Source organism: Onychomys torridus, chromosome 4 (assembly GCF_903995425.1).
Source record: "Onychomys torridus chromosome 4, mOncTor1.1, whole genome shotgun sequence".
In the NCBI taxonomy this organism is placed as follows: Eukaryota; Metazoa; Chordata; class Mammalia; order Rodentia; family Cricetidae; genus Onychomys; species Onychomys torridus.
In genome coordinates, this window is record NC_050446.1 from 104,747,388 (window position 1) to 104,772,619 (window position 25,232).

The 25,232-nt window shown below is 48.3% G+C and overlaps 1 protein-coding gene across 7 annotated transcripts in view; it reads left to right on the forward strand.

The window, feature by feature from the left end:
- Ebf4 (EBF family member 4) overlaps nucleotides 1–24,945 on the forward strand; it is a 71,582-nt gene extending 46,637 nt beyond the window's left edge. For 2 of the 7 annotated variants that reach the window (XM_036185201.1, XM_036185200.1), the window contains 11 exons: nucleotides 13,641–13,722; nucleotides 14,439–14,556; nucleotides 14,641–14,774; nucleotides 14,867–14,993; nucleotides 16,424–16,512; nucleotides 16,638–16,703; nucleotides 16,799–16,973; nucleotides 17,062–17,247; nucleotides 20,172–20,372; nucleotides 23,556–23,631; nucleotides 23,803–24,615. In XM_036185201.1, coding sequence (XP_036041094.1) covers nucleotides 13,641–13,722; nucleotides 14,439–14,556; nucleotides 14,641–14,774; nucleotides 14,867–14,993; nucleotides 16,424–16,512; nucleotides 16,638–16,703; nucleotides 16,799–16,973; nucleotides 17,062–17,247; nucleotides 20,172–20,372; nucleotides 23,556–23,626 — 1,249 coding nt within the window. In that variant the 3' untranslated portion in view covers nucleotides 23,627–23,631; nucleotides 23,803–24,615. Of the gene's footprint in view, nucleotides 1–13,640; nucleotides 13,723–14,438; nucleotides 14,775–14,866; nucleotides 14,994–16,423; nucleotides 16,513–16,637; nucleotides 16,704–16,798; nucleotides 16,974–17,061; nucleotides 17,248–17,527; nucleotides 19,516–20,171; nucleotides 20,373–23,555; nucleotides 23,634–23,802 lie in introns of those variants that run through there. The other 5 variants (XM_036185199.1, XM_036185202.1, XM_036185198.1 and 2 more) reach the window with 4 other exon arrangements.
- Nucleotides 24,946–25,232: the final 287 nt, after the last annotated feature.

Genomic DNA, 25,232 nt, shown 5'->3' on the forward strand with positions numbered 1-25,232 from the left:
CACAAGGACACACCAGGACGTTCCTATAACCCCTGATCTACACAAGGACACACCAGGACGTTCCTATAACCCCTGATCTACACAAGGACACACCAGGACGTTCCTATAACCCCTGATCTACACAAGGGTACACCAGGGCATTACTATAACCTCTGCTCCCATATGTGTGCACGCCAAGGCATTACTATAACCGCTGAGCCCATACCAGTCTTTTAAATTAGGTAAAAAACAAAATGGTTACATGTGTGCTATCTTTTATATTTATCTATTACATTCTTCTTCATGTGAATTTGAATTACTACTGTCTCATGACTTTTCATTTCAAAGTAAAGGACTCCTGTTAATATTTTCTGCATGACAAATTTGTTAATGATGAATCTTCAGTTCTTGTTTACCTGAAAATGTCTCTATTTCTCCTCATATTTGAAGTAGAAATTTTGCCAGTATTTTTGGTTAACTGTTTCTCTTCAGCATAACACGTCATCTCCATGTCCATGGGCTGCTAACTTGCCTGCTGAGAAGTCAGATATTAATCTTTCTGAGGACCCTTTGCCTGGGGGAAGTTATTTCTCTCTACTTACTTCTCGGATTCTGTCTCCATCTCTGCCTTGGGATGGTTTGAGTCTGATGCATCTGTGGGGTCTGTAAGTATTGCTTGGAGTTCACTGAGCTTCCTGGATGTGCTCAATAAAGTTTGTCATCAAATTTGTGATGTTTAGGCCATTATTTCTTTGCACATTCTTTCTAACCCTTCCCCTTTCTTTTCCCCTCTCAGAGAGAATACACTGTATATATATATATTATCCATGCTTGATGATGCTCCATAAGTCTCAAAGGCTTTGTTCATTCCCCGTTATTCTTCTCCTGAACTAGACAGTCTCAACTGGCCAAGTTCACTGCTAGTTTTTCTTTCACCTAAATTTCTCATTTCAATCATGTCTTTTCAACTCCACAATTAACATTAAAAAAAAACTATTTGTTTATCTTTGTTGATATATTTTTGGAATGAAACATCTTTCTCATACTTTTCTTGACTTCTTTATACATGATTTCCTTTAGTTCTATAAGCATTAATAATAATGTTTTAAACTATTTGTCTAGAAAGTCTAACATGGGCTTCCTCAGGGGCAGTCCTATTTATATATGAGTCTCACTTTCCTGTCATTTTACAAATATCACAATTCTTTGTTAAAAACCAAGCATTTTGGTCATATAATGTAGAACCTCTGGAAAGCATATCCCCTAATGGCTTTGTTGCTATTGCTTATTTTGGTAGGTTTTTGTTTTGTGACTTTTCTGGATGAGTTCTCCAGCTTGTATTTTTCTATGCTGTGTAGTACTACCTTAGTGATCAACTCAATTAAGCAGGTTTTCTGCCCTTCGTTGAAAGGCTCTGTGTGTGCCAGGGCACACCTTTGTCTTCCTCAGATGTCTCTTCTTGCTGGGGCAGGAAGCCAGAGCTGAGACTAGGACCCTCCCAGACCATCCCTGGGCGTGTGCCCTTCCCCACAACAGGCATGGCTTTCTAAGACCTTCAGAATGTGCTGGAACTTTCCAGAGTCCCCCGTAGATCTCTTATTTTCCCTTTGAAAAACTTTTGGCCAAATTTGCTTTCCCCAGACAGCTGATTGTGCAAACATCCTGTGCAGAGGGCTTTTCTCCCAGAACAAGCTCTGCCTCGAGTGAAGGTCTGTGGTTAGGGCTGTTGGGGCCCCAGACTGGTCAGAGAGTGACAGCTGCTGGGGAGGGTGTCTCTGACAACAGCTTGGCAGAGGCTAGCCCACCCGCTCCTCGCTGGCTGCCGCCCTTACAGTTGCCACCGTTGTGGGGCTTGTGAATGGGGCTATTTAAACACTGCCAAGCCTTTTGTTCTTATCAGATTCAGAATTCTTCTTTTGAATAAATGTTACAAAAGTACTGTTTTTCAGAGTGGTGAAAATGTTAGCTGTGCAGGATGTTTCACAACCAATAACCTCAGCTCTTAGGAGGCAGAGGTGGGAGGATCAGGAGTTCGAGATCATCCTTGGCTGTGTAGTAAGTTCAAGGTTAACCTGAGCAATTTAAGACCCTGTCTCAAAAAAGGAACAACCACAACAAAACAAGCCAACAAAACCCAGAGTTTTGAAAAAGTTGATTGTGGTTATTTCTGTCACTGCTTTTATTGACTTGTGGGAACATTCTGTGGTTCTCATAGTCCTGTCTTTGTGGTGGGCATCTTTAACCTAAGTATACAACTTTACAGTGTTTCCTATTAAAAGTGACTGGGGACTTTGGACTAACATTCATCTTATCAGAGTGGTGGGGGGGGGGTTGTGTGTATGTGGGGGGGGTTGTGTATGTATGGTGTGTACATGAAGAAGACAGAGGACAACCTCAAAGGTCATTTCCTCAAGAGCAATTCACCTTGTTATTTTTTATATATTTATTTATTTTATGTGTATGACTTTTTTCCTGTATGTTTGCATGTGCATCTCATGTGTGCCTGGTGCCTGCAAAAATCAAAAAAAGACTTTGGATCCTCTGGAGCTTAAGTTACAGATGGTAGTGAGCTACCATGTAGATGCTAGGAATCGAGCCTGGGTCCTCTGTAAGAGCAGCATGTGCTCTCTCCAGCTGACCCCCCTCCACTTGTTACTTTGAAACTAGGGGTATTTTTTTTTTTTTTTAGTGTGGGTGCTGGGGATTGAACCTAGGCCCTCATGCTTGCACAAGAGTTTTATCAACTGAACCATCTCCTCAGGCTCCATTATAACAATTTCTGGTTCTTTTCGGGGGGAGGGGAGGTAAAATAATATATTTTTATTTTTTATGTGCATTGGTGTTTTGCCTATGTATGTCTGTGTGAGGGTGTCAGATCTTGGAGTTACAGACAGTTGTGAGCTGCCCTGTTGGAGCTGGGAATTGAGCCTGGGTCCTCTAGAAGAGCAGCCAGTGCTTTTAACCCTGCGCCATCTCTCCAGCCCCCAAAATCTTTGTTTGTTTGTTTGTTTGTTTTCGGGGGGGTTTTGGGGGCAGGGTTTCACTGTGTGTAGCCTTGGCTGTACTGGAACTCGCTCTGTAGATCAGTCTGTCCTCAAACTCACAGAGATCCACCTGCCTCTGCTTCCCAAGGCATGCAGCACCACTGCCTGGCTAATTTCTGATTCTTTAATTCCATCATAAGCCAGCACCTGCTATGAGGCAGACACTATGATAAGTGTTTGGGGGAAAGGGAGATCTAAACAAATGATCCATGCCTCCAGAAAGCCCCAATAGAGCCGCTGAAGAGACAAAATATAATTACTCAAACATTTCATAATAATGAAGAAAATCAGTGAAATTAAAGCCACGTTAGTTGTATATACTACATAATGATAGGACATAGAGAGGGGCTGGAGAGGTGGCTCAGTGGCTAAGAGCTCTGCCTGCTCTTTCAGAGGACTCAGGTTCAATTCCCAGCACCCACATGGCAGCTCACAAGTGTTGTTAACTCCATTTTCCAGAGGATCCAATGCCCTCTTCTGTCCTCCAGGGATATGGTGCACAGACATACATGTAGACAAAACATCCATACACATTAAATAAACAAGCAAGCAAACAAATAACTAGATGAAATTTAAAAGAGGAAATAGAGAGCAATATAGGATCTTAAGACTGCACTACCCAACATAGTAGCCAACACCACACACAGACATTGAAATTGGTTTCTGTGACTACATAACTGAGTTTTTAAAAAATAACTTACTTAATTTTTTAAGTGCATTTGTGTGAAGGTGTCAGATCTCCTGGAACAGGAGTTACAGACATTTGTGAGCTTCCATGAGGGTGCTGGGAATTAAACCTGGGTCCTCTGGAAGAGCAGCCAGTGCTCCTAACTCCTGAGCCATCTGTACAACACCAATAACTGAGTTTTAATTATATTTGGTTATAACTAAGTCAGATTTAACTGTGTGTGTGTGTGTGTGTGTGTGTGTGTGTGTGTGTGTGGCGCGCGCTCTCCTGAACTGTAATCACAGGTGGTTGTGAGCTATTGTGTAGGTCTTGGAAACTGATCCCAAGACTTCTGCAAAGAGAAGGAAGTGATTTTAGCTGCGAAGCCATCTCTCCAGCCCTGCTTCAGTCAGATTTAAATAAGCACACACAGATTCTGTATCAGAGATCACAGTTCTAAGACTGAACAATTGCGTGATTAGCCAGGACGATCCTGGTTTGGGCCGGAGATAAAGATCCCTTCCCACTGGAGACCATCCTTCCTTCTTCTACCAGTTCGTTGTGATGGCTCCTGCTGTGTGGTTGTGCCTGCTGCCCAGTGAGTGTTAATACAGAGACACTGTTAAAATAGGTCATGTCTCAGCCACCTGGCAGAGGTCAGCTCTCGTCTACTTACATCCTAATGGCTCAGTCGAGCACAACCTAACAGGTACAAGTCAATGAGAATGGCTTTGGAGGACCCAAAAGAATCAGCCATATTCCAAATACAGTAGTAAATGCAGCACTCCTGGCCCCACAGTCCCAAATTAAGCCCATGGTGGCTTCCATCTTCTTCTGCCCTTCCAACCAGACCCCTTTGTTCACGTCATGCTGCAAATGTGGGTGTCTGTCTGGACCCATTCTGTCCATTCCTTTGCATAGTTTTTCCTCCTTTCACCTGAATAGCCTGCATCTCCTTTCCCCACCTAATTCTTCTCACAGCTCAGATTATTTGGGGGACGTAAAAACAGAAGAAGTTTGAGAGAAATTTCTCCTACTGCCCTGGGGATTATATAGACTGAAATGCCACTCATATTGATAAAGACGTGGAGCAACTCTACCCTCTGAAATTCCAGGAGGCCTAGAGATCCATGATAGGCATCTATAGTATTGATAGTCTACAACTTGAGTTTTAAGTTTTGTTTTAAATGAAGGTGTCTTAGTTACTGTTGTTCTATTGCTGTGAAGAGACACCATGACCAAAGCAATCCAGGAAAGAAAGTATCTAATTGGGAGCTTGCTTACAGTTTCAGAAAGTTAGTCCATGGCCATCATGGTGGGGAGTGAGGCAGAAAGTAGGCAGGCATAGCACTGAGCAGTGCTCACACCTCATTCTCAAGTTAGTGGCAGAGAGACTCGGCCTGACATGGGCTTTTGAAACTGAAAAGCCTACCCTCAGTGACACACTTCCTCCAACAAGGCCACACCTCTTAATCTTCCCTGAATAATTCAGCCTCTGCAAACCAGACTTTCAAATATATGAGCCTATGGGTGACATTCTCATCCAAACCACCATGGAAGGATTGTTTGTAACTGGGGTTCAAACTACTTTAGATGTCTGGCCATGTGACTTGAGCCTTGCCTCTGTAGTCTGGACTTCATCTTACTTGGTGGAAAAGATCTGTCTGATTGCTCACTTGGTAGGAATGTTAAGGAAAAGGAGGGCTGGAGAGATACCTCAGTTGAATTCAATCCCTGGAACCCACACACAAGAGCTAGGCTTGAAAGCACTAGCTGTTTATAATCTCAATCCTGGAGAAGCGGAGGCAGGCAGATCCCTGGAGCTCAGTGGCCAGCCAGCCTAACCTACTTTTTAAGCTTCAGACCAATGAGAGAGACTGTCTCAATAAACAAAGTGGATGGCACCCGAGGATGACACCTGAGGTTGTCCCCTGGTCTCCACAGATGGCACACACAGATGCAGACATATATACTTATCAAAGAGGAAGAGGAGGAGGAGAGATATCTATGATGTAAAGGAGAAGCCACGTGAAGTTAAGTGAGATGTATGCATCCAGTGCCCAACACAGTGCCTGCCATAGCATCACTTCTTACCTATCGCTCCTCCTGCCCAGCCTCTAGTGACCATCTTAGATAGTAAAGGCACCTGAGCCTAGACGGCAGCAAGAACATCCACTCAAAGCCAAGGAAGGCCTTCCTGACTCTAACTAACCATGGTCTTAGGTGAGCAGAAAGATGGTGGCTTTGGTGTGTCTTGGGCTGGAAGAGTGTCTTTCTCTAAATAGAGAGACTATGTACAGCCTTCTATCTGTTCCTTCTACCCTAGGTTACTTGGTACATTGTGTAAGATGCCTGGACCTGCCAGCACCACCCTACCTACCTCCCACTTAACTCATAAATAGGAGTTGCCAAAGTCTTGTACCTCAAGAGCCCAGCTTCCCACTTCAAGGCTGAGGAACATACCATTTAAGCCTTCCCTTCCTCTTCACATCCCCACATTACCCGTAAATTCACCCTTCTCTCTGAGGAGAAATTAAGAGTCTAATATCTTGCATCCATATAAGATTCTCCAGGCTAGGGGGACACATAAGGGATGCGTGTATCTGCCTGTGTCCATATGGACACAGATAAGTTTAATGTTCAGATCAGTCACTGTCAGTGCACTCCAACTGGTCCCCATCTTCCTATGAAGGACCCAGAGGCCTTCAGTTATCAACCTCTCCACTTCCTTTCCCCTCAGGCCTGATTCAGGACAAGTGGGGTTCCCACAACTCTTCATGGACAGCTGAGGACCTCTTAGCAATCTTCTCACCCCCCCCCTCCCCATCTCCTCAGGCCCCATGCCCAGCCCTGAGGTTTGGAGAGCCTAGTAAGTGCCCCATCAACATGTTAATCAAATTACTTAGGAGCTAAAATTGACGCTGTTCATTAATTATACAAGATTATGCTAATTGTGCATGCAAATGCATGCAGGGGAACAGAAGGTGTTCAGGCGCATGGTGGGCCATTAGCATAGAGGATGGGGTGCGGGTGCATTGGCATGCTAATGTATGCGCCCTGGCTATTTATAGTCCCGCAGCCCATCTGCACAGCAGCCACCTCTACCCTAGCTGGAGATCTTGGTGGGGAGATTAGGTCCAGGCCTGTCAGGTGGCTATGGCCTTGGAGATACTCTGTCTTGGCCACTGTTGCACACCAAATTCAGGAAGAAGCTTGAGCCACCTCCTTGTATTTCTCAACTAATGTCATCTACCTCCTCAGTCACTCTGGCCTCATCTCTTCAGTGTCTGCTTCTCTCTGGAACCAAACTGGCTCTTCCAGGTGTCATAGTCAGTAAGGCACCCTGTGAGGACTTTCCTTTGCCCACAGTATCCAAATCACACATGAAATGAAGCCAGTCCCGGGCTTTGACCTACAGCTGCGCTCAGATACCACTGGACAAATGTGCCATTCTTGCCACTAATCTTTGAAGAGATAATCTTTGTAGCCCCTTTGCCTCGAGGTCCTCTAAGACCCAATGCTCAAGAGCAGGTAAGAACTATAGAAACTCTTGTGCCCTTGGCAGGCTTAACAAGTGGTTCTTGCAGGAAATACTTGGCAAACTGTCCTGCCACATCTACCACCGGATTGTATCCGTCTTTGCTCTTACTTTGAGTTTCCTTATCCTTGTTAATGTACTGTAAGTTATTTAAAATATTGTTCAGAAGCTAGACCTATTGGCACAGGCCTATAATCTCTGCTACTCAGGAGACTGAGGCAGGAAGATCACAAGTTCAAGGCCAGCCTGAGTAATTAAGTGAGGGGTTGGAGCTAGAGCTCAGTGGCATTGTGCTTGCCTAGTATGTGTGGGCCCCCAGATCCAATCCCCAGCACATCCAATGGCAGCAGCAAAGGAAGAACTCTTCTTGGCCTCTAGATCCCCTGTGACAGATATGTAAAATATGTTCAGTCAGGGTATTCAGCATCTCTAGTATGGACTTGAGTTGGGGATGGAGGGAAGCAGTACAGCATCGCTCTGGGCGTTCTTCTGTTTCTTTCGAGGTTCATGAGCTCAAATACAAGGCTTTTGGGATTAACAGAGGCCCCATCTGTACCCCAGGCTGTAGTACCACCTTGTACTTAGAAATACACCTGCAGTTCCATGCTGTCTTTGGCGCCAAATCTGCCTTTTCCCCAAGACTTTCCTGAGTTCCACTGTTGTTTTGAACACCTTGATCCAACTGGTGCATCTTTACATTCATTATTACACTCGCTCTTTCTAGATCTGCACAATGCAATATGGCAGCCATAAGCTGCATGGGGAAACAACTTTAGTGAAAGTGAACTAAGGTTCCAAATATGAAGTCCCCAGTCACCATACCTCAAGGGTTCAGTAGCTGTGTGTGACTAATGGATGTCATTCTGGAGGAAGTGGGATGGCACTGAAATCTAGACACTCTTCTGTGCTCCTGGCTGTCCGGTATGTGGATTCTACTTGGCTCTGAGCCCAGGTCTTTGAGTTACTTAACAGCTTTCTCTTTGAAAGTGGGTACCATAATCTCAGCCCTCAGTGTCTGAGAATGGGATGGAGGAGGCAAGGAGAAAAGGAGCCAAAAGAAAGCCTTAGCTGTGGGACCTGACTTCATGAGATGGGACTTTTGTGAAAGTGAGTTGTTTGAGGAGATACCTGAAAAGAGAAACAGAGTAAAGGAGACCTAGCAGGGCAGGAGCAAGAACTTGGCAAGGAAGTCAGACTTCCTAATGCCCTGGGGTGGTCTGAGGTATGAAGGTCTCAAGGATTGATCTGTCTAGTGACTGTCTATCCACTTCATTGACCGTGAGTTGCTGACAGGGAGGATATGCTTCCAGTTTGGGATGAGTCACAAATAGGGCAGCTGTGAGCCCTTTAACAGTCAGGGCAGCTTTGGGGGGGCTGGGATTCGGGCAAGTGCTGCCCAACTGTGCTCTCTTTGGACTCTGGCCTCAAGAGCAGCTCATCCCATTCTGTTTTGGAGTCGTGGACTGCACATACATTTTCCTCTCTGTTGGGTGTCTCTTGTGCATGAAGACTGTGCTGGGGTAGAGTTCCTGATCAGCACTGCCCTCCTAAAAGGCCATATGTGAGTCCAGTGTTTGTACTTGACTCATTCTCAACCCAGCCTTGCTTTTTGGAATGTTCCATTGATGAAGAAGGGCCAGTTGAATTTCATTTTGAGCTGTGTTTATTCACAGGAATAAAAAGTCCTAAGAGAAATGATTAGGAAGATCAGACTAAGTTCAGCTGTAGGAAGGTAGGTGTGCCTTTGATACTCTGCTGTTTATTTTCTTTTGTTTTGAGACAAGGTTTCCCTATGTAGTTCTGTGTAGACCAGGCTGGCCTCGAACTCACAGAGATCCACCTGCCTCTACCTCCCAAGTGCTGGGATCAAAGGTGTGCACCACCATGCCTGCTCTTAACTTGCCATTTAAATCACAGGCAGCTGTGTCCTGGTGCATGTTTACCTTAAATGCTTTATTAAGTGGATGAGTATTGTTCATAGTTCTTCTCTGTTTTGTTTTTGTTTTTTAGTTACATTTTCTTTTCTTTCTTTCCTTTCTTTTGTTTTTGTTTTTGTTTTTGAAGACAGGGTTTCTCTCCTGGAACTCACTCTGTAGACCAAGCTAACATCAAACTCAGAGATCTAGCTGCCTCTGTCTCCTGAGTGCTGGGATTAAAGGCGTGTCCTACCACCACCCACCTTAATTACATTTTCTAGTATGGAGAATGTTAAACATAGAAGCAGAAAGATACTGAACCTCAACAACCTGCGAAAATCATCAATGTTAGCTCATCTTGTTCAGATATGTTTAATCTAGCACGTTCGAAGGCCACAGTCACAATATCCAAAGGCCCACATGACAGGCCAATGGAGGCCCTGAAGGAATATCACAGAATGGATCTACTGGTCGGTGCACAGGACACCTCTCAGGGCTGCAGAGTCCTGCCACACCATGCTGTGGCTAGGTAATCCTGGATTCTGACATCCCCACCTACACCTTGTCAGCAGCTGAAATTCAGAGACCCAAGTTCACATCCCAGCTTTAGACTTACATACTGTGTAATTTATTCTTGCTTAACCTTGATTCTTGTTTGTACAGTGGGGACAATTACAGAGCTACACACCACCTCAGAGTTTTGAGAGGACGAAACAAGATAATAAGTGAGAGACTGAGCAGAGTCCCAGGCATTCACTTAATAATTGGTTAGAATGGGTTTGCTCTAAGGGTTCTGTATCGTTCCTTCTATGAAGCATTTTATTTTCACCTCATACTTGTATTTGTAGAATTTCCTCCCATGAATTCCAAGGGCAGCTCCTGGGGTGTGGCCTTTCTCCTATAGTAATTTCTTGGAGATCCAGAGGAGGTTGTACCCCCGAGATATCTGCTGCCGCCAGAGAATGGCGCCAAGTTTAGCCCTCTTACTCACTCTGCTGGGCCACATCTTCTTCCCCCAGCCTGTGGCCCATCTCAGTCAGAGAAAAGGGCTCCTCAGAGCTCCCTTCCAGCCCTGTGGAGCCAGGACAAGGAGAGTTGCACAGAAGACCCAGGGCTTTAGGGGTGAAGTGTACTTGCTTTGCGATGAGCAGGGATTACAAATCCTCAACGAAACAGGTATACCTGCCTATGTGCCTCGGGTCCCCGATGGTGTTGTAGATGCTTGGGTTCCATCTCCCCATGTGCGTTTGTCCTTCTGCTGCTGTCCTCCCCACCGCTTCCTGAACCCCCTCTGTCCCAGCTCCCAGGCTCCACATCTGACCTCTACAGACGTGGGTTAGAGAACTTGCCACCCTCTTCCCAGTCTCTTACTTCACCACGCTGCTTCTCCCAACCATTAGTCCTCCAACTCCAGCCTTGGGCGGCGGGGACACTGGGTGGCACAGTCACTTATGTCAAAGCTCAATCTTCAAATGTGGAAAGACCATAACTGTGAATCTGTTGATGTTCTCTGTAACCAGAGGGGTAACAGGCTGGTTCAGAGGAAATTTCTCCATAACTATGAAGAAGAGGGGGGAGGGAGGGAGGAGAGGAAAGGCAGAAAGTGTGTGAAAAGGCTGGAATACGACAGGTTAGATACAAAACTAGATAGTGTCCATAGGACACAAACATTGCAAAAAGTCCAAACAAAAAGTTATTTACTTCTTCTAACAAGCATCATTTACATCTTACCAGTTTGTTTGTTTCCTAAACATCAGAGTAGGGCTGCCCCATTCACTGCGGATAGGAGCAGGACCAGATTCTCCAGGGCATTGTTAGTGACACAGCACTAGTCTACAGCAGTAGTATCTAATATGAGTACAGTGCAGGCCACATGTAAGATGTTCTAGTTAACAACTTTTTTTTTTTTTTTAAGAATAGGTAAATTTAATGGTGATAATGTATTTTCTGTAATCCATTGTAGCTAAAATATTATTGTTCCAACGTGATCAAGAATTACCAAGGTTTATTTTTGGGGGAGTGGGGTTCATGTAGCCCAGGCTAGCCTTAAACTCACTGTGTAGCTGAGGTTAGCCTTGAGCTCCTGACCTCCACTTCTACCCACTGAGTACTGAGATTACAGATATGCACTGCCATGCCCAGCTAACTCCTGAGTTTTTTTTTTTTAAATAATCTTTTTCTAAAGTGTTTGAAATCCAAGTATATATTTCATACTTGTGGTACATCTCAGATTGAGACTACACACATTCCAAGAGGTTCAATGCCATAGAGGACTTAAGAGAACACAGATGTTGAACCCCGACAAAACTGTTTAGATTTGGCGGGTCTGGGGCAGAGCCTGAGCTTCTGCATTCCTACCAAGTTTCCATGCAGTGTTGCTGCTCTGGATGCTTTCTGAAAACCACTGTTACATTCATACCCCTCCAGCTGACAGAGTGTGTGCAGGGTAGCACTTGCTCACGGAACCCACATCTCATCCACATCCCAGGAACCCTTCCTCTTAACTCTACATGATTGGGCATTGGGTAGAGTGAGCAAGTGTGGATACTAGGGATGTACCTTTTGGGTCATCCCACCACCACCATGCTGGTATTTAAGAGTTAGCATTAACCCCCTCAGCACATGGACTGTGTCCCAGTCTAAGATGTCTCCCTCCTTTTAGCCCCTGATAAAGTATGGTGGATACTGAAAACTAATGGCCTAGGCTGTACTCTACCTAGGGAGCTGACACACTATCCATATGAGTGTGGGACATGTATGAGGACTATGCATGAATGAGGCTCTAGAGCATCTATACCATACAGTGTCTTAACAGGTGAGAAATGCATATAACTAGTATATAGATAGCTATAATGTATACTCTTTTAGAGTACTGCCCTAATTTTAGACCCTTATCTGCTATTTATTATATGAAACATCATGGTGAAAATGTCTCCCAAATAAGTGAAAGTAAACTGGGAACACTAACTAGAAGAGCCCACCAGATGCCCAGAAGCCATGCTACATGCCAAGACCCTCCATGGACCTAACCCTGTCCTCTACATGTAAGACATGTCCAGAGATGCTCCCAGAGTCTCACGGGGCTAAGGCACACATTATAGTATTTGCATTTACAGTGGCTAGAGTTTTGTCCGTGGTCATCTTACTGATGGTGTCAGGGCTCCCCACCAATTTGGAAGCCTGGAGGATTGGCCTCTTCACGGCATATACTGTGGTTTTGTTGTTGTTTATTGTTTACCAATTATATGAAAAAAAAGTTGGGTAGTGGTGACATACGCCTTTAATCCCAGCATTTGGGAGGCAGAGGCAAGTGAATCTCTATGAGTTTGAGGCCAGCCTGGACTACAAAAGAGTTCCAAGACAGCCAGGACTACACAGAGAAACTCTGTCTTGAAAAACAAACAAACAAACAAAAACAAACAAAGAAGCTAATCTGCATATCTGCTTGGTGTGTGTGTGCATATGGTAAGTATGTGTTCTGTGTTATCAGGTTTTCTGTGTATAATGAATATAAAATCTGTGGAAGAGGGATCTGCTGAGGATCAGTGACAGGTTTTTTTTTTTAATCATATACAAGTAGGTATATTATTTTTTATATTCTTGCTATGCATATGCCCTGTAGGATGGATACATAACACACATGATGGGCCTAGACTCACATGTGCATTGTACTACTCATAATCTGTATTTCTTGCTTGGTTTGGTTTTTGATTGTTTTGAGACAAGGCCTCTCTATATAGTATTGATTGGTCTAAACTCATTATGTAGATCAGGCTGGCCTCAAACTCACAGAGATCTGTCTGCCTCTGCCTCCCAAGTGCTAAGATTAAAGGTGTGTGCCACCACCACCCGGCCTCATGTTTGATGAGTATGGGTCATATGTGAAATATATGCTTGTGGTATGGCTGTGTCTTGTGAGTAATAATAAATAAAGTCTATGCATCATCTATAACTGACACAGTTTATGCTGAGTACATATTGTATAGGTGGTGGTTATCATCTGGGGGAGAGATGTGCTGTTTGACAGATACATTGTGTGTGGTGGGCACAGACTGTAACAGATACATGGTAAAAAGCTTACGTTTGGTATTTGGTATATGTAAGTCTATGCTACATATGGAATATACATTGTTTGTGTGATAGGTACACATTATGATGAGTATAATTTGTGAGTAATAGGTACACACGTATACTGTAGAGTTTATGACTGGCACGTTCTGTGCTGATCTACACTGTGCAGGTGGAAAAATAGACACTTTGTAGACAAATAAGCACTGTGTGCATCTGTGTAATAAGGTAGTCCTTGGGATGGATCTGTCTGGTCCATCTCAGGCACCGCATGTGTACACAGCTTGAGATAGGAATTTGGAGTGTGCACCTGTGTGTAAGCAAACAAGGGGTATCACTGTGCTGGGAGGAGGCGTGGCAGGGAGCCATGATCTTCATCTATTTACAGAACCCCCAGAACCTTGAGCCTCCCAACCTCACTGTTTCAGGTTCTTCCTCAAATTCTTTCTCAAATGTAACCAGAACTGCTTGAAGAACGCAGGGAATCCCCGAGACATGCGCCGCTTCCAGGTAGGCTTGGGAAAAGCCCTCTCACCCCATGCAAATCTACCCTTTACTGATAGGTGAAGGGAAAGCTGTGACCCTGCCAGCTCTCTGCCTAGCCGGGTGCCTCACGGCCTGGTACCTGCTGGGGGTGGGGCAGCTCCATCTCAACTTATGCTGGCTGCCAAGGGAGGCTTCATTAGAGTCCCACTTAAGAAGATGCTAATTGTGACATTTTTACATGATTAACGACCCAGGTAATTTGCATAGTGTGAAGCTGAGAACAGCTGCCCTTAGCACATCCTCAACCTGCACACCCCTCCCAAAGCAGGGGGTAGGGAGAAGGCAGCACCAATTTCCTGCCCAGAATAAAGTGGGGGCTCCTGTTGATGGGTTCTGTAACTGATGTTGTGCCCAACTTTAGGAAGGCAAACTGTCTCCAAATTTGATTGATCCTGAATAGTGTTCCCGCGTATGCAAAAATGGAGGCCTGAGGAGCTACAACTTTTTCTGGGCTTTTGATTTTTGTAGCTCCTGAGAGGTCAGTACATCTGGGGGTGTCACGTGGTTCAGCTGGATTCAACTCTGCCAGCACAGCCCCCACCCAACCGAACATCCCCTCCTCTAAGGACACTCTGAATTCCAGCTTCCAGCCACCCAACTCAAGGGGCTAGTTCTCCCTAACAGTGCCCGTTCAGAGGTCCCAAGGGCCCCAGCCAGACTGGTCTTAACTGTCCACACAGGTGGTGGTGTCCACAACAGTGAGTGTGGATGGACATGTGCTGGCCGTGTCTGACAACATGTTTGTGCACAACAACTCCAAACATGGCCGCAGGGCCCGACGCCTGGACCCTTCTGAAGGTCAGGACTCCCGGCCCAGCCCTGGCCAACCTCAGTCTCCACCTTGGTGCAGTCCCCTGACCTGGGTCCTCTCCTACCTCCCAGCTGCCACTCCCTGCATCAAGGCCATCAGCCCCGGGGAGGGCTGGACCACGGGCGGCGCCACCGTCATTATCATCGGCGACAACTTCTTCGACGGGTTGCAGGTCGTGTTTGGCAACGTGCTCCTGTGGAGCGAGGTGGGCCAGCCCCTGCCAGTCTCCCTCTGAGTCTCAGGGCTAGGCCCTCCCCACAGGACTAGACCTGCAGGCCTCCCCCTCTCCTCTCACAGCTCATCACTCCCCACGCTATCCGGGTGCAGACACCACCACGACATATCCCTGGGGTAGTAGAAGTGACCCTCTCCTACAAGTCCAAGCAGTTTTGTAAAGGAGCTCCTGGCCGCTTCGTCTACACAGGTAAGGAAGGAGGCAGCTGGAGCAGGGACTAAGATCCGCAGAGATTAGCCCTCTGAACTCAAGGATGCAAACACAGTTGCAGGGGGGTGACAAAAATCTACAGGTGGCCACGTGCCCTAAGCAGTGGCTCCTCATCCCCCACATACCTTCACCCACACCCACACCTACTAAGTGATCTCTCAAAGTCCCTTTTCCTCTTGACCTATATGTTTCTTTCTCCGAGTTTCTGGCTCCTTTGAAACACCTTCAGCCTCAAGTCTTTCCCTCCTTGAATGAACTCTGGAGTTGAGAACCTCTTCGAGGGTTTTCTTTTTGTTTCTTTTTGTTTTGCTTTGCTTTTTCATCTCAAAGATGCTTCCAAATTGGCTCACTACTCTCCAAGTCTTTTTTCTGGGTGTCTTGGGTCTTTCAGGCTGCATTCTACATTCACACACTGGTGTGTGTGAGCTCCCAAACACATACACACCCTTGTACAAACGCCTTGGTGAACAGTTAGCACAAGGTTCAAGGGGATGCAGTGAAAACTGGGTTCATTTTGACCACTGGTGGAAATCCTCATTCACTGCCGTCTTTGTATCTGGCTTCCCGCTCAAGCCACTGGCGTCTCCCCGTACTCACTGAGGCATGGGGGCTTGGAATACCCTCAGGTAGCTCCTTCATAACTTAGGCTCAGCTGCAAACACAGGTGGATGGGTGGGTGAGTTACAGGGTAGAGGACTTGGCAGAGGAAAGCCCACGCCTGGGAGTATGTGCTGAACCTAGGCTAAGCTGTAACTACAGGATAGGGAGGTAGGTGTTGGTATCAGAAGACTGGCTAGAACAAAGCCCAGGAAGTTCGGACTTTGTGCTGTGGGAAAAGGAAAGGAAATTAAGCCTAGCGTTGGAAGGGAAGAAAGTAGAGCTTTGAGACCAGGATGGAGTAAAGAGCTCACAGGGGGAGGGGTGGGCAGGGGCTGAGCACTGAGTCCTCCTAGAGCCCAAGGTTTTGGCTTGTCCCTTTCCTGAGGTGCAAACCTTGATAGTTATGCCAAGAAGCTACCTGATCCATGATAAATAAAGATTGTTAAGGGTTTTTTTAATGGCAAACTGATATGACCAAATGCAAACAATCCCCCCCCATACTGCCCCTAGAAGTATAGAAGAGTGTGTGTGTGTGTGTGTGTGTGTGTGTGTGTGTGTCTGTGTGTGTCTGTGTGTGTGTCTGTGTGTCTGTGTCTGTGTGTCTGTGTTGATACCAAGCTTGGCACAGAGCCTCGCTCAGTAAATATTTGTTGAATTAATTCTGACCAAATACATGAAGGAACTGAGAAGACTCCCCTGACGTTCACTGATATTGGAGCACGGGTTTTTTGGACAACATGGGGCTGGGCTTGGTGGAAGTGAGTTCTGTTCTGGGAGGAGCGTCCTCCAAATATTGCCATTCTCCACAGCCCTGAATGAGCCTACCATTGACTACGGATTCCAGAGGCTACAAAAAGTCATTCCCAGACACCCGGGGGACCCTGAGAGGCTGCCCAAGGTACTCAGAGGGATGGGCCGGGAATAAGGATGTCCAGTGGGCTAGGGGATGAGGAAGCCCCTCCAGGGTCCCGCTGCGCCCCCAGGGGCTGTCCCTCGGTCCTTCTGTCTCCTCCCTCGCCCTAGGAAGTACTGCTGAAACGGGCGGCCGACTTGGCGGAGGCCCTGTACGGAGTGCCCAGCAGTAACCAGGTATGGTGCCTCCGCCCGCCTCCCAGCACTAGGGGCCGGGGCTCTGACCCCGCGCCTGCGGCTGCCCCGGCCGTGCTCCGTTCTTGTCTTCGCAGGAGCTCCTCCTGAAGCGTGCGGCGGCGGACGTGGCCGAGGCTCTGTACAGCGCCCCGCGCGCACCCGCACCCCTCGGACCCCTGGCCCCCAGCCACCCACACCCCACCGTCGTGGGCATCAACGCCTTCAGCAGCCCCCTGGCCATCGCCGTCGGGGATGCCACACCGGAGCCGGGTGCGTGCCGCCCCTCCTGCCCTCAGTTGCGGTGCCCCAGAAGAGCCCAGCGTCGCCAGGGGGGCTAACCTCCACTCTCCCGCCGCAGGCTATGCCCGCAGCTGCGGCAGCGCGTCGCCCCGGTTCGCGCCCAGCCCGGGCTCTCAGCAGAGCAGCTACGGCAGTGGCCTTGGAGCTGGCCTGGGCAGCTACGGGGCGCCGGGTGTGACTGGCCTCGGCGTGCCCGGCTCCCCTAGCTTCCTCAATGGCTCCACCGCAACCTCACCTTTCGCCAGTGAGTGTCCCCAGCCCACAGGAAAGGGGGGTGGGGCCAGCCTGGGAATGCAGAATGGACTCAGCCCTGCCTTCAGCCCACCCTGGGGTGCGGGCTTCCAGTTCCTGCCTTATGTGGGTGGCCCTTGGCCTAGCCGTGGAGAACCCTCAGTGTTCCTTCCCACGGCCACTCCCTGGTTTTGGATCTTGCCTCAATCCTTGGGGACCCCCGGGATCCTGGGGCCAGACCTCTGGCACCTTAAGCCCTCTTTGCTGACCCCGGTTGTACACATCGCTTCTAGCCCTCCCATGATTGTGAAGCCGCCCTTAATTAGGGGGACCTGTGCTGAAAGCTGGTGGACAGCAACCTTTTGGTCCTTCGCCGGGACTTCGGGAGGAGGCTGGCGGCCCCTGCTGGAAGCCTAAGGAAACTCTAGAGACTCGGGCTTCCAGCGCCCCGCAGTTCCCGGGATGTGTGGCTCCGGGTTAGCAGCACTTCCTCGGGCAGGGCGGGAAACTGTGGGACCGAGTGGCGGCCCCTAGGGGTGTGGCGGGGCTCTGGAGGAGCTCCCTTACCCCCTCACCCACAGGATAGGGTGTCCTGTCCTTCTGAGTACCTTGGGCAGTCTCTCAGGTTCTCCCAGATGGTTCAGACAAAACGAGAGAATTCCCTCTGATCAGAACCTGATTGAGTGTCTTAGCCAGGAGCTGTGGGACATTCAACAAGTTGCACCTATGAATTTAAGTCCCCTTCAGTGAAACAGGATCACTACAACCCCGGCCTCAGGTAGCTAGAAACCCAGACAAAATTTAGAAAGAATGTATGATTTTGTAGGCACTGGCTTGGCACCTTGGGTTAAGGCAGCTCCCTGATGGATGGACAGTGTGGATTTATGTGCTTCATCATTTCACACGGCCTGTCAGTCCCTTGCAATACCAATGGCTACCTGGCAGGTACTTAGAACCCACATGGTGAGAAAGCACTAGGTTTGGGGGACTCTGTCCACATTTTTCTCACCAGCAAAACCATCTCTACCAGTCACAAGAGACCATGTCCCTCAAGGCCCGGGACACTGCTGAATCTGAGAAATAGAGACATCTGCCCGAGAAGGAGCTTGTTGTGGCTTTACCTGGAGTCCCTCACTTCTGCCTCCCCATCCCCCTGTTTTTCATTACCTAAAATAACTGTCTAGCCACCTACCTAGCTTTCCTCACCTGGGGTGCTGTTCTTACTGACTACAAATCTGGCCTGCCATTTTCCTTTGACCTTGACTTAACTTGTGGAACCCAGCATCCCTCCAAGCCAGAGTCCACACAGGCTGTAGCCTTCTTGTATCCCTCCCAAGGCCAGTCTCTCCTGGCACTTAGTCAGGTTCCACTGCTCCAATCCCTTCAGCTCCAAGACAGCGGCCTCACAGCCTTTTTCTGGGTTCCCCTTGTGTTTAACTCTCTCACCCTTCCCCAAGTACACAACAGTACTGTCAGCCGTGAAAGAAGCTGCCCCCGTGCACAGTCTATCCTGGGTCACCCTAGTCAACCAGATCAGAACTTCTGGAGTCACTTACACCCTACTACACCATTGGCAGGGACACTCGGGACTCTACCCAGACCTGTTCCCATCTCAGAATATTCTTACTCAGGTCCACATCTGTTCCCCTGAGTGCAGGATGCCTTGTGACACAGTTGCAGAGGGAGTCAATCTCATTGAGTTTGCCAAGGTGTCCCTAAAACGTCATTGGACCTGACCTAGCCAGAGGGTCTAGGGCTGCCGGTGTCTCTGTTTGGTCTATGGTATTAGTTATTAGCAAGTCTAGAACTCCATAACTCTGCAAAATGTGGCTGTTAGTTCTCCGGGCCTTAGCAGATACCACATATATTTTTTTATCATGATGCTAAGCACTCCATAATGGCCATGGCTTTACCAGCTAGCACTGTGCATTTTCTCCAGGGAGATGGTGACCACTGGTGACCACGGGCTAAGGACATTGAGACTAGGTTAGCTATTGCAGTCATTTTTGTGCCAAAAGTCGGTGAATGGGTGTTGTAATGTCAAAGGCCACAGGTATCTTCCAAGATGTCTGCTGTCCGTTGCCTGCTGGATGGAGAAGATTAAAAATCCTGTGTGCTGGTCTTTAGAAGAGAGACGCAGGGAAATGGGTTCAGATGAGGGCAGAGAAAGGTGGAACTGAGATGCTCTACACAGGAGCCCTTGCAGATACGAGAGGCTCCTGGGGTCCAGCCTGGAGATGACAGGGCCTTGAAACTAAAGTGGGAAGAAATGGTGCCCAGAGTTGGGGGGGGGGGGGGGGGGGGGGGGGGGGGTAGACGAACATTGTACAGGGCACATTGGGTAGGAGTGCTCACTAGAGAGGATGTGAGCTGTCATCTTTGGGAGAGCAGCTTTCCACAGGAGGCTGCATATCTTCCTCCCTATCTGCTTCCTCCAACGCTGTTGTGACCCTTGAACTTTGAGTTTAGCCTTGGCAGCACAGGCCCATAAACATACCTTAGCATTTCCGAATCCCAGTGGTGTTCAGCAGGAATTCCAATCTTTTGTCTCTCTCTTTTCTCCCATCGTTGAGAGCACTTCCCGCTGTTTGTTTGTTTGGTTTTGTTTGTTTGGTTTTGTTTGTTTGGCTTTGTTCTCCCTGGGTCTGATCCTGTCATCTCCAACCCTGAAAATGGTGTCCAGAACTCTTCAAAAGGCAAGGACTGGTCCAGGACCCAGAAGCCCCCATTTTGCCTCTAGACATTTTCTTGTACTGGTCTTCTCAGGACCTTCCTAGCTCCCAGGGAGGTCTGAGCCCGCAGCCTGGTCAACAGTCCACAAGGGACTCACTGCCCATGTGGCACCCCAATCCTGCTGCTCACTCTGGTGCTGTCTCCCTGTTGTGTCTCTCCCTGCCTTCCCTGCTGCATCTGCCCCTTCCTCGCCCCGCCCCGGAGTCATGCCCTCTAGCCCCCCGCTGGCGGCTGCCTCCTCCATGTCCCTCCCGTCCGCCGCTGCCCCCACCACCAGCGTCTTCTCCTTCTCGCCTGTCAACATGATCTCCGCTGTCAAACAGAGGAGCGCCTTTGCGCCCGTGCTGCGCCCACCCAGCTCCCCATCCCAGGCCTGCCCCAGAGCCCACAGAGAGGGCCTTCCAGGTGAGCAATCAAGGCTACCTCAGAGTGACCAGAGGGAAAGCCTACTCCATCTAGTCACCACCACCCATGTCCCATGCAGTTGGCCAATTGTTTTTGGAGGGTGCCCAGGAAAAGGTCCTGTGGGGGTCCAGGAAGGCCCATCTGGACTGCACTTCCTTACTTAAAGCTATAAGTGTCCTGGCCTTTGTCTAGACCCACTCAACTGACCACTTGACCAAGAAGATTGAAACCCCAATTGGGAAAAGGTCTCAATAGTCTAGCCCTGTTCAGTGGAGCCTAGAGCAAAGACCCAACCCTAAGAGCTGAAGGAATCCATACAGGTTGCATGTCTTTCTCTGGCGTCCACCAGAGGGACATGCTCCATTGATGCTGGGTCATCTAATGAACAAGAGGACACTGACCATGGATAAGGTTTAGCCTACCTTCCCCTTTCCCAGTGTACAGGTTAGGAATTACGAGCAAGTCCCCGCCCTACGTCCCCATAGTGAAAGGATTATTCTCTCACTTTACACACAGGCAGTAGATTCTTTAGCCCACAGAACTTGCCTGCCCAAATAGTCACTGGAAACTCGGTAGGGAGAGGAGAGAACGGTTGTGGGGAAGGAGGTAGAAGTAACAGTGTGGGGTAGAGCAAGTCCCAGTTAGGAAGGATCACTGAGGACAGAGCTAGATGAGGTTGTCATGTTCAAAAGACTTGCAGGTGTTCATGATGAAGCTACAGGGGTGTCGGGAAGGATCTCCTGGGACTCACACCAGAGCTTAGCACTTAGCACAGCACCTGGCTTGGCACTTACCCCACAGTCGGTGCTTAATAACTAGAGATGAAATTTGTAGGTGGATATTGGGTTCGAAGGCCCCCTTCAAGTGCAGAAACCTCTAAAAGGTTTTGCCTTACAGTTTGATGGACAGCTGAGCTGACAGAGGATAGTCTCCCAGAGAATAATGGGCATTCCTCAGGGAAGAATCCGTGTTCATTTGGTACATAAACTGAACTACACTGCTTTGAACTATACTGTGAATCTTTTAGGAAACAATTAGAGCCCAAATTCTATTCATTTATTTTTGGTTTTTTAGACAAGTTTTCTCTACATAGTCCTGGCTGTCCTGGAATTCACAGAGTACAGCACAATGCTTGGCACAAAATTAACTTTTAAAAAAGATTATCTTGGCATTAGTTCCTGGGGATACCTTGGAGGTTAGGTAGAGACACCCATGTGGTTTCCTGCATATGAAGTGGTTTGCTGAGGCCAAGGTAAAGTCATGGAAGCAAAGCCGCTGTACTAGGCCCACAGTCGTGCTTCAGCCCCATGCAGTGACTGTTGGAAGAACTGTAGACAGCACCCCGAAAGGCCTCTGAGCCCTAGGGTTCTCTTAATGAGAGACAGGGGACACTGGAAGGAGTGTGAGTATTCTTGAGGCCCGAGAAGACAACAAAGGACGATAAATATACACAGCAGTCAGAGGATCCGCCTGCCACCGAAAAGCTGACTGTGGTGGAGGGTGGTGCAGCACCCACTGTGGTCTGGAAATTCTCTGCTGTGCTCCGCCCTACTCTGTAGATAGAATGAGTTCTTTCCCTCTGGAGCTGCTCCTCTGGACACTCCAGACGGATCTGAGGTGGCGATTCAACCAACTGCAAACTTTTACACAGGGTAAGAAGACTAGAAGACTGGTTGGTATGCCATCCACAGTATGGACTGCTGTCAAGAAAGGCTTTGCCCAAGCAGGGTTTGAAGAATTAATTCCTTTTCTAGGGGAGGAGGCCTCAGTAAGGTGTGGAGAGAGGGAAGTTGGAATATTGGGACCCATATACAAAGTATTAGAAGATAAGCTATACAGATAAGTGTAAAAAACTTAACTCATGAGTGAGCTAGCAGAGAGACAAAGTGACTTAAAGAATACATGAGGGCCAGGCAGTGGTGGTCCACACCTTTAATCCCAGCACTCAGGAGGCAGAGGCAGGTGGACCTCTGTGAGTTTGAGGCCAGCCTGGTCTACAGTTCAAGTTCCAGGAAAGCCAGAGCTACACAGAGAAAACCATGTTTCAGAAAAACAAGCAAAAAAAAAAGCAACAACAAAAAAAGAATACATGGGGACTAGGGGAATAGTGAAGGATAATAGCTCAGAGGTTAAAGCTCTCAAACATGAGGACCAGAGTTCTCATCCCCAGAACACAAACAGATGCTGGGTGGGCCTGGCAGCCTGCCTGTAATGTCAGGAAGGTGGAGTTGGGGATCCCAGAACTTAAGATGCTGAGAAAGAAAGAACCAGCCTGGGTTACATAGCAGGACCCTGTTCCCAACTTCCACATGCCCCAAAAGACACAGCACCCCTTTTCTTGGTCTTATTTCCAACTTTTGGGTAATTTGTCTTAACATGTGTATGCAGCTTAAAATGGGAGAGATGGGGAAGACAGAGGACTCAAGAATTCTCCTGCCAGCTCAAGGAAAGGGGTCGGTGGGGTGGGAGCTAGTGAAATGATGGATTTCCCACCTGTGGGTGGCAGATAGGATGCTGCTGTGTGTACCAGTGCTCCTGGAAGCTGCCTCTTCATTACTGTCCTGGTCCTCATCCATCTGCTTCCTCACCTCGGCCCAGGCCCTCTGAAGAAGGTGGGTCTGGCCTGGGAGATGACTTGAGCAAAGCATTTGCTGTTCAAGAACAAGCAGCTGAGCCAGACACCTAACTTCCACGTAAGAGCCGAGTGTGGGGGAACACACCTGTAACCCCAGCCCTGGGGCAGACAGGCAGATACCCACTGCTCACTGGCCAGTGAGTCTACCTGGAAAATAATGGCAAGTTCCAGTTTCAGTGAGTGACCCTGACTCTAAAGTGGCGGAAGACACCCAAGACCAACCTCTGGCCTTCACCACGCACATGCACAAGTGAGCCCACTTACATGCACATATATACACCACAGACAGAGACACACAGCAACACACAGGGATGGGGAGAAGAAGACGAAGAAGAGATCAGCCTGGAAGAGAAGCCCAGAGGTCAGGGAAGTAAGGAAGTCAAGAATGTGGGCTGTACATCCTGAGACACCATAGAGGTGCCAGACAGATTGACAGCCTGTAAGAAGTGTTATATACCCTGCCTTCTATCTTCAGCCCAGAGAAGAACAGGCAGGTAAGATCACCAGGCCACAGAAGGCTTATTTCCCTCTCTCCTTGGTAACCACAGACCAGCCTTTTGAAGATACTGACAAGTTCCACTCTGCAGCCCGGGGGCTCCAGGGCCTGGCATACTCTTAGTTACGGTAGGGATCCATCTCAGTCTTCCTGTCTCATTTGGCCCTGGAATGGGTTTGGCAGGGTTGGGGAGTTGTGGTCCAGGTCTTCCTTCCTTGTGCTTGTCTAGACAGCTAACTAAGGTGCATGGGAAGAAATGGCTTCCTCCAAGACGTTCTTCTCCCTTATCTCCCAACCAGGTCCACAGGTGCTGCCCCCAATGAGGCTGGACTGGAGGTCCCTCTGGATTCACATTCATGACCAGGATGCTGGCGGCACAAACAGATGTAGGGTCAAGACTTTGCGTAGACCTCAATCCCTGGGATACACAGGGAGAGGCCTTCACCTCTGTGCTCAAGGCCCCTTCATACCCACAGACTCTCATACTTACCTCCCTTTGGGGGGGCCACATTAGAAGCCCAGCACTGTGAGGACGCTCTTGGCAAGAGAGCATCATAGGGAGGTGTTGCCATGTCAGGCCTTACCCACGGGATTGGTTCCTCTGTAAGAGATGGATTTTGTGAAGACCAGAGACGTTGGTGAGGTGAGCAAGAATTAGGAACCGTGGGAAAGAGGACATCTCAGAGAGAGGTGATCTAGACAAGGTCCTGATTGCATCAGTCTCACCTGACCTAGCAGCCCACTTTCTCTCTTGTGAACAAGGTGGTGTCTAGCAGTCTTAGGAGGCCCATTCAGGCTCCCATGGAGCTGCCCACAAGCCACTGGACCCCAGTGGCTGCCCCCACTTCCTTTGAGAGTAGCATATTCATGCAGATCCCATCATACCTCCCTGTGGGGTTTCAGGCATGGAAGATGCACAGAAGGGCCTTCTGAAATTTGACTCTTACCCCAATGGATGTTTCGTGAATTTTGTCCCCCTACCACCACACACCCAACTCTAGTTGGCCAAAAAGAACAGTCTGGCTGCCCCTTGGTGGCCTCACACGCTGCTGAGTTTGGACAAAATGGAACAATAAACCAGATGCAGGTGGCCACGTGGCCTCTCTTGCCTGCTTCCTTGGTCTGCTTTTCTCAACGGCTCTGCAGCTCTCCGAGGGTGGCTTTGATCCATGCCCCTGGGCAACTTTGTGTCTCAGGCCTTTAAGGCATCTCCAGGGATCAGCTGAGAAATTACCCCTGCTTTATGCCTTCTAGATGGGTTTGATCCCAACAGTGTTGTATGGGGACATGATCAGGAACTTAGAACTTGCTTTCCTGACCATCTGGCCAAAACCAAGATGAGGGCTTTGAGACATTGCTGGGAACTACAGTAGAGCATGTTAAATACTAACCTAGAGCCAGGTGGTGGTGGTGCACACCTTTAATCCCAGAAATTAGGAGGCAGAGGCAGGTGGAGCTCTGTGAGTTAAAGGCCAGCCTGGTCTACAGAGTGAGTTCCAGGAGAGTCAGAGCTGTTACACAGAGAAACCCTGTCTCTAAAAATGAAAACAAAATACTAACCTAGATGTGTAGGAGTCCAGAAGTGAAACCAGTTTCAGAGGCTAGAGGACTTACCTGGGTTTGGCAGCTTATGGGCCCCAGGAGGCCCCTTTGAATCACCCTTCAAATTCTCTTGCCTCTTCCCCAGACCCAGACCCCTTTCGGCTTTACCTAAGAATTTAAAAGGAGC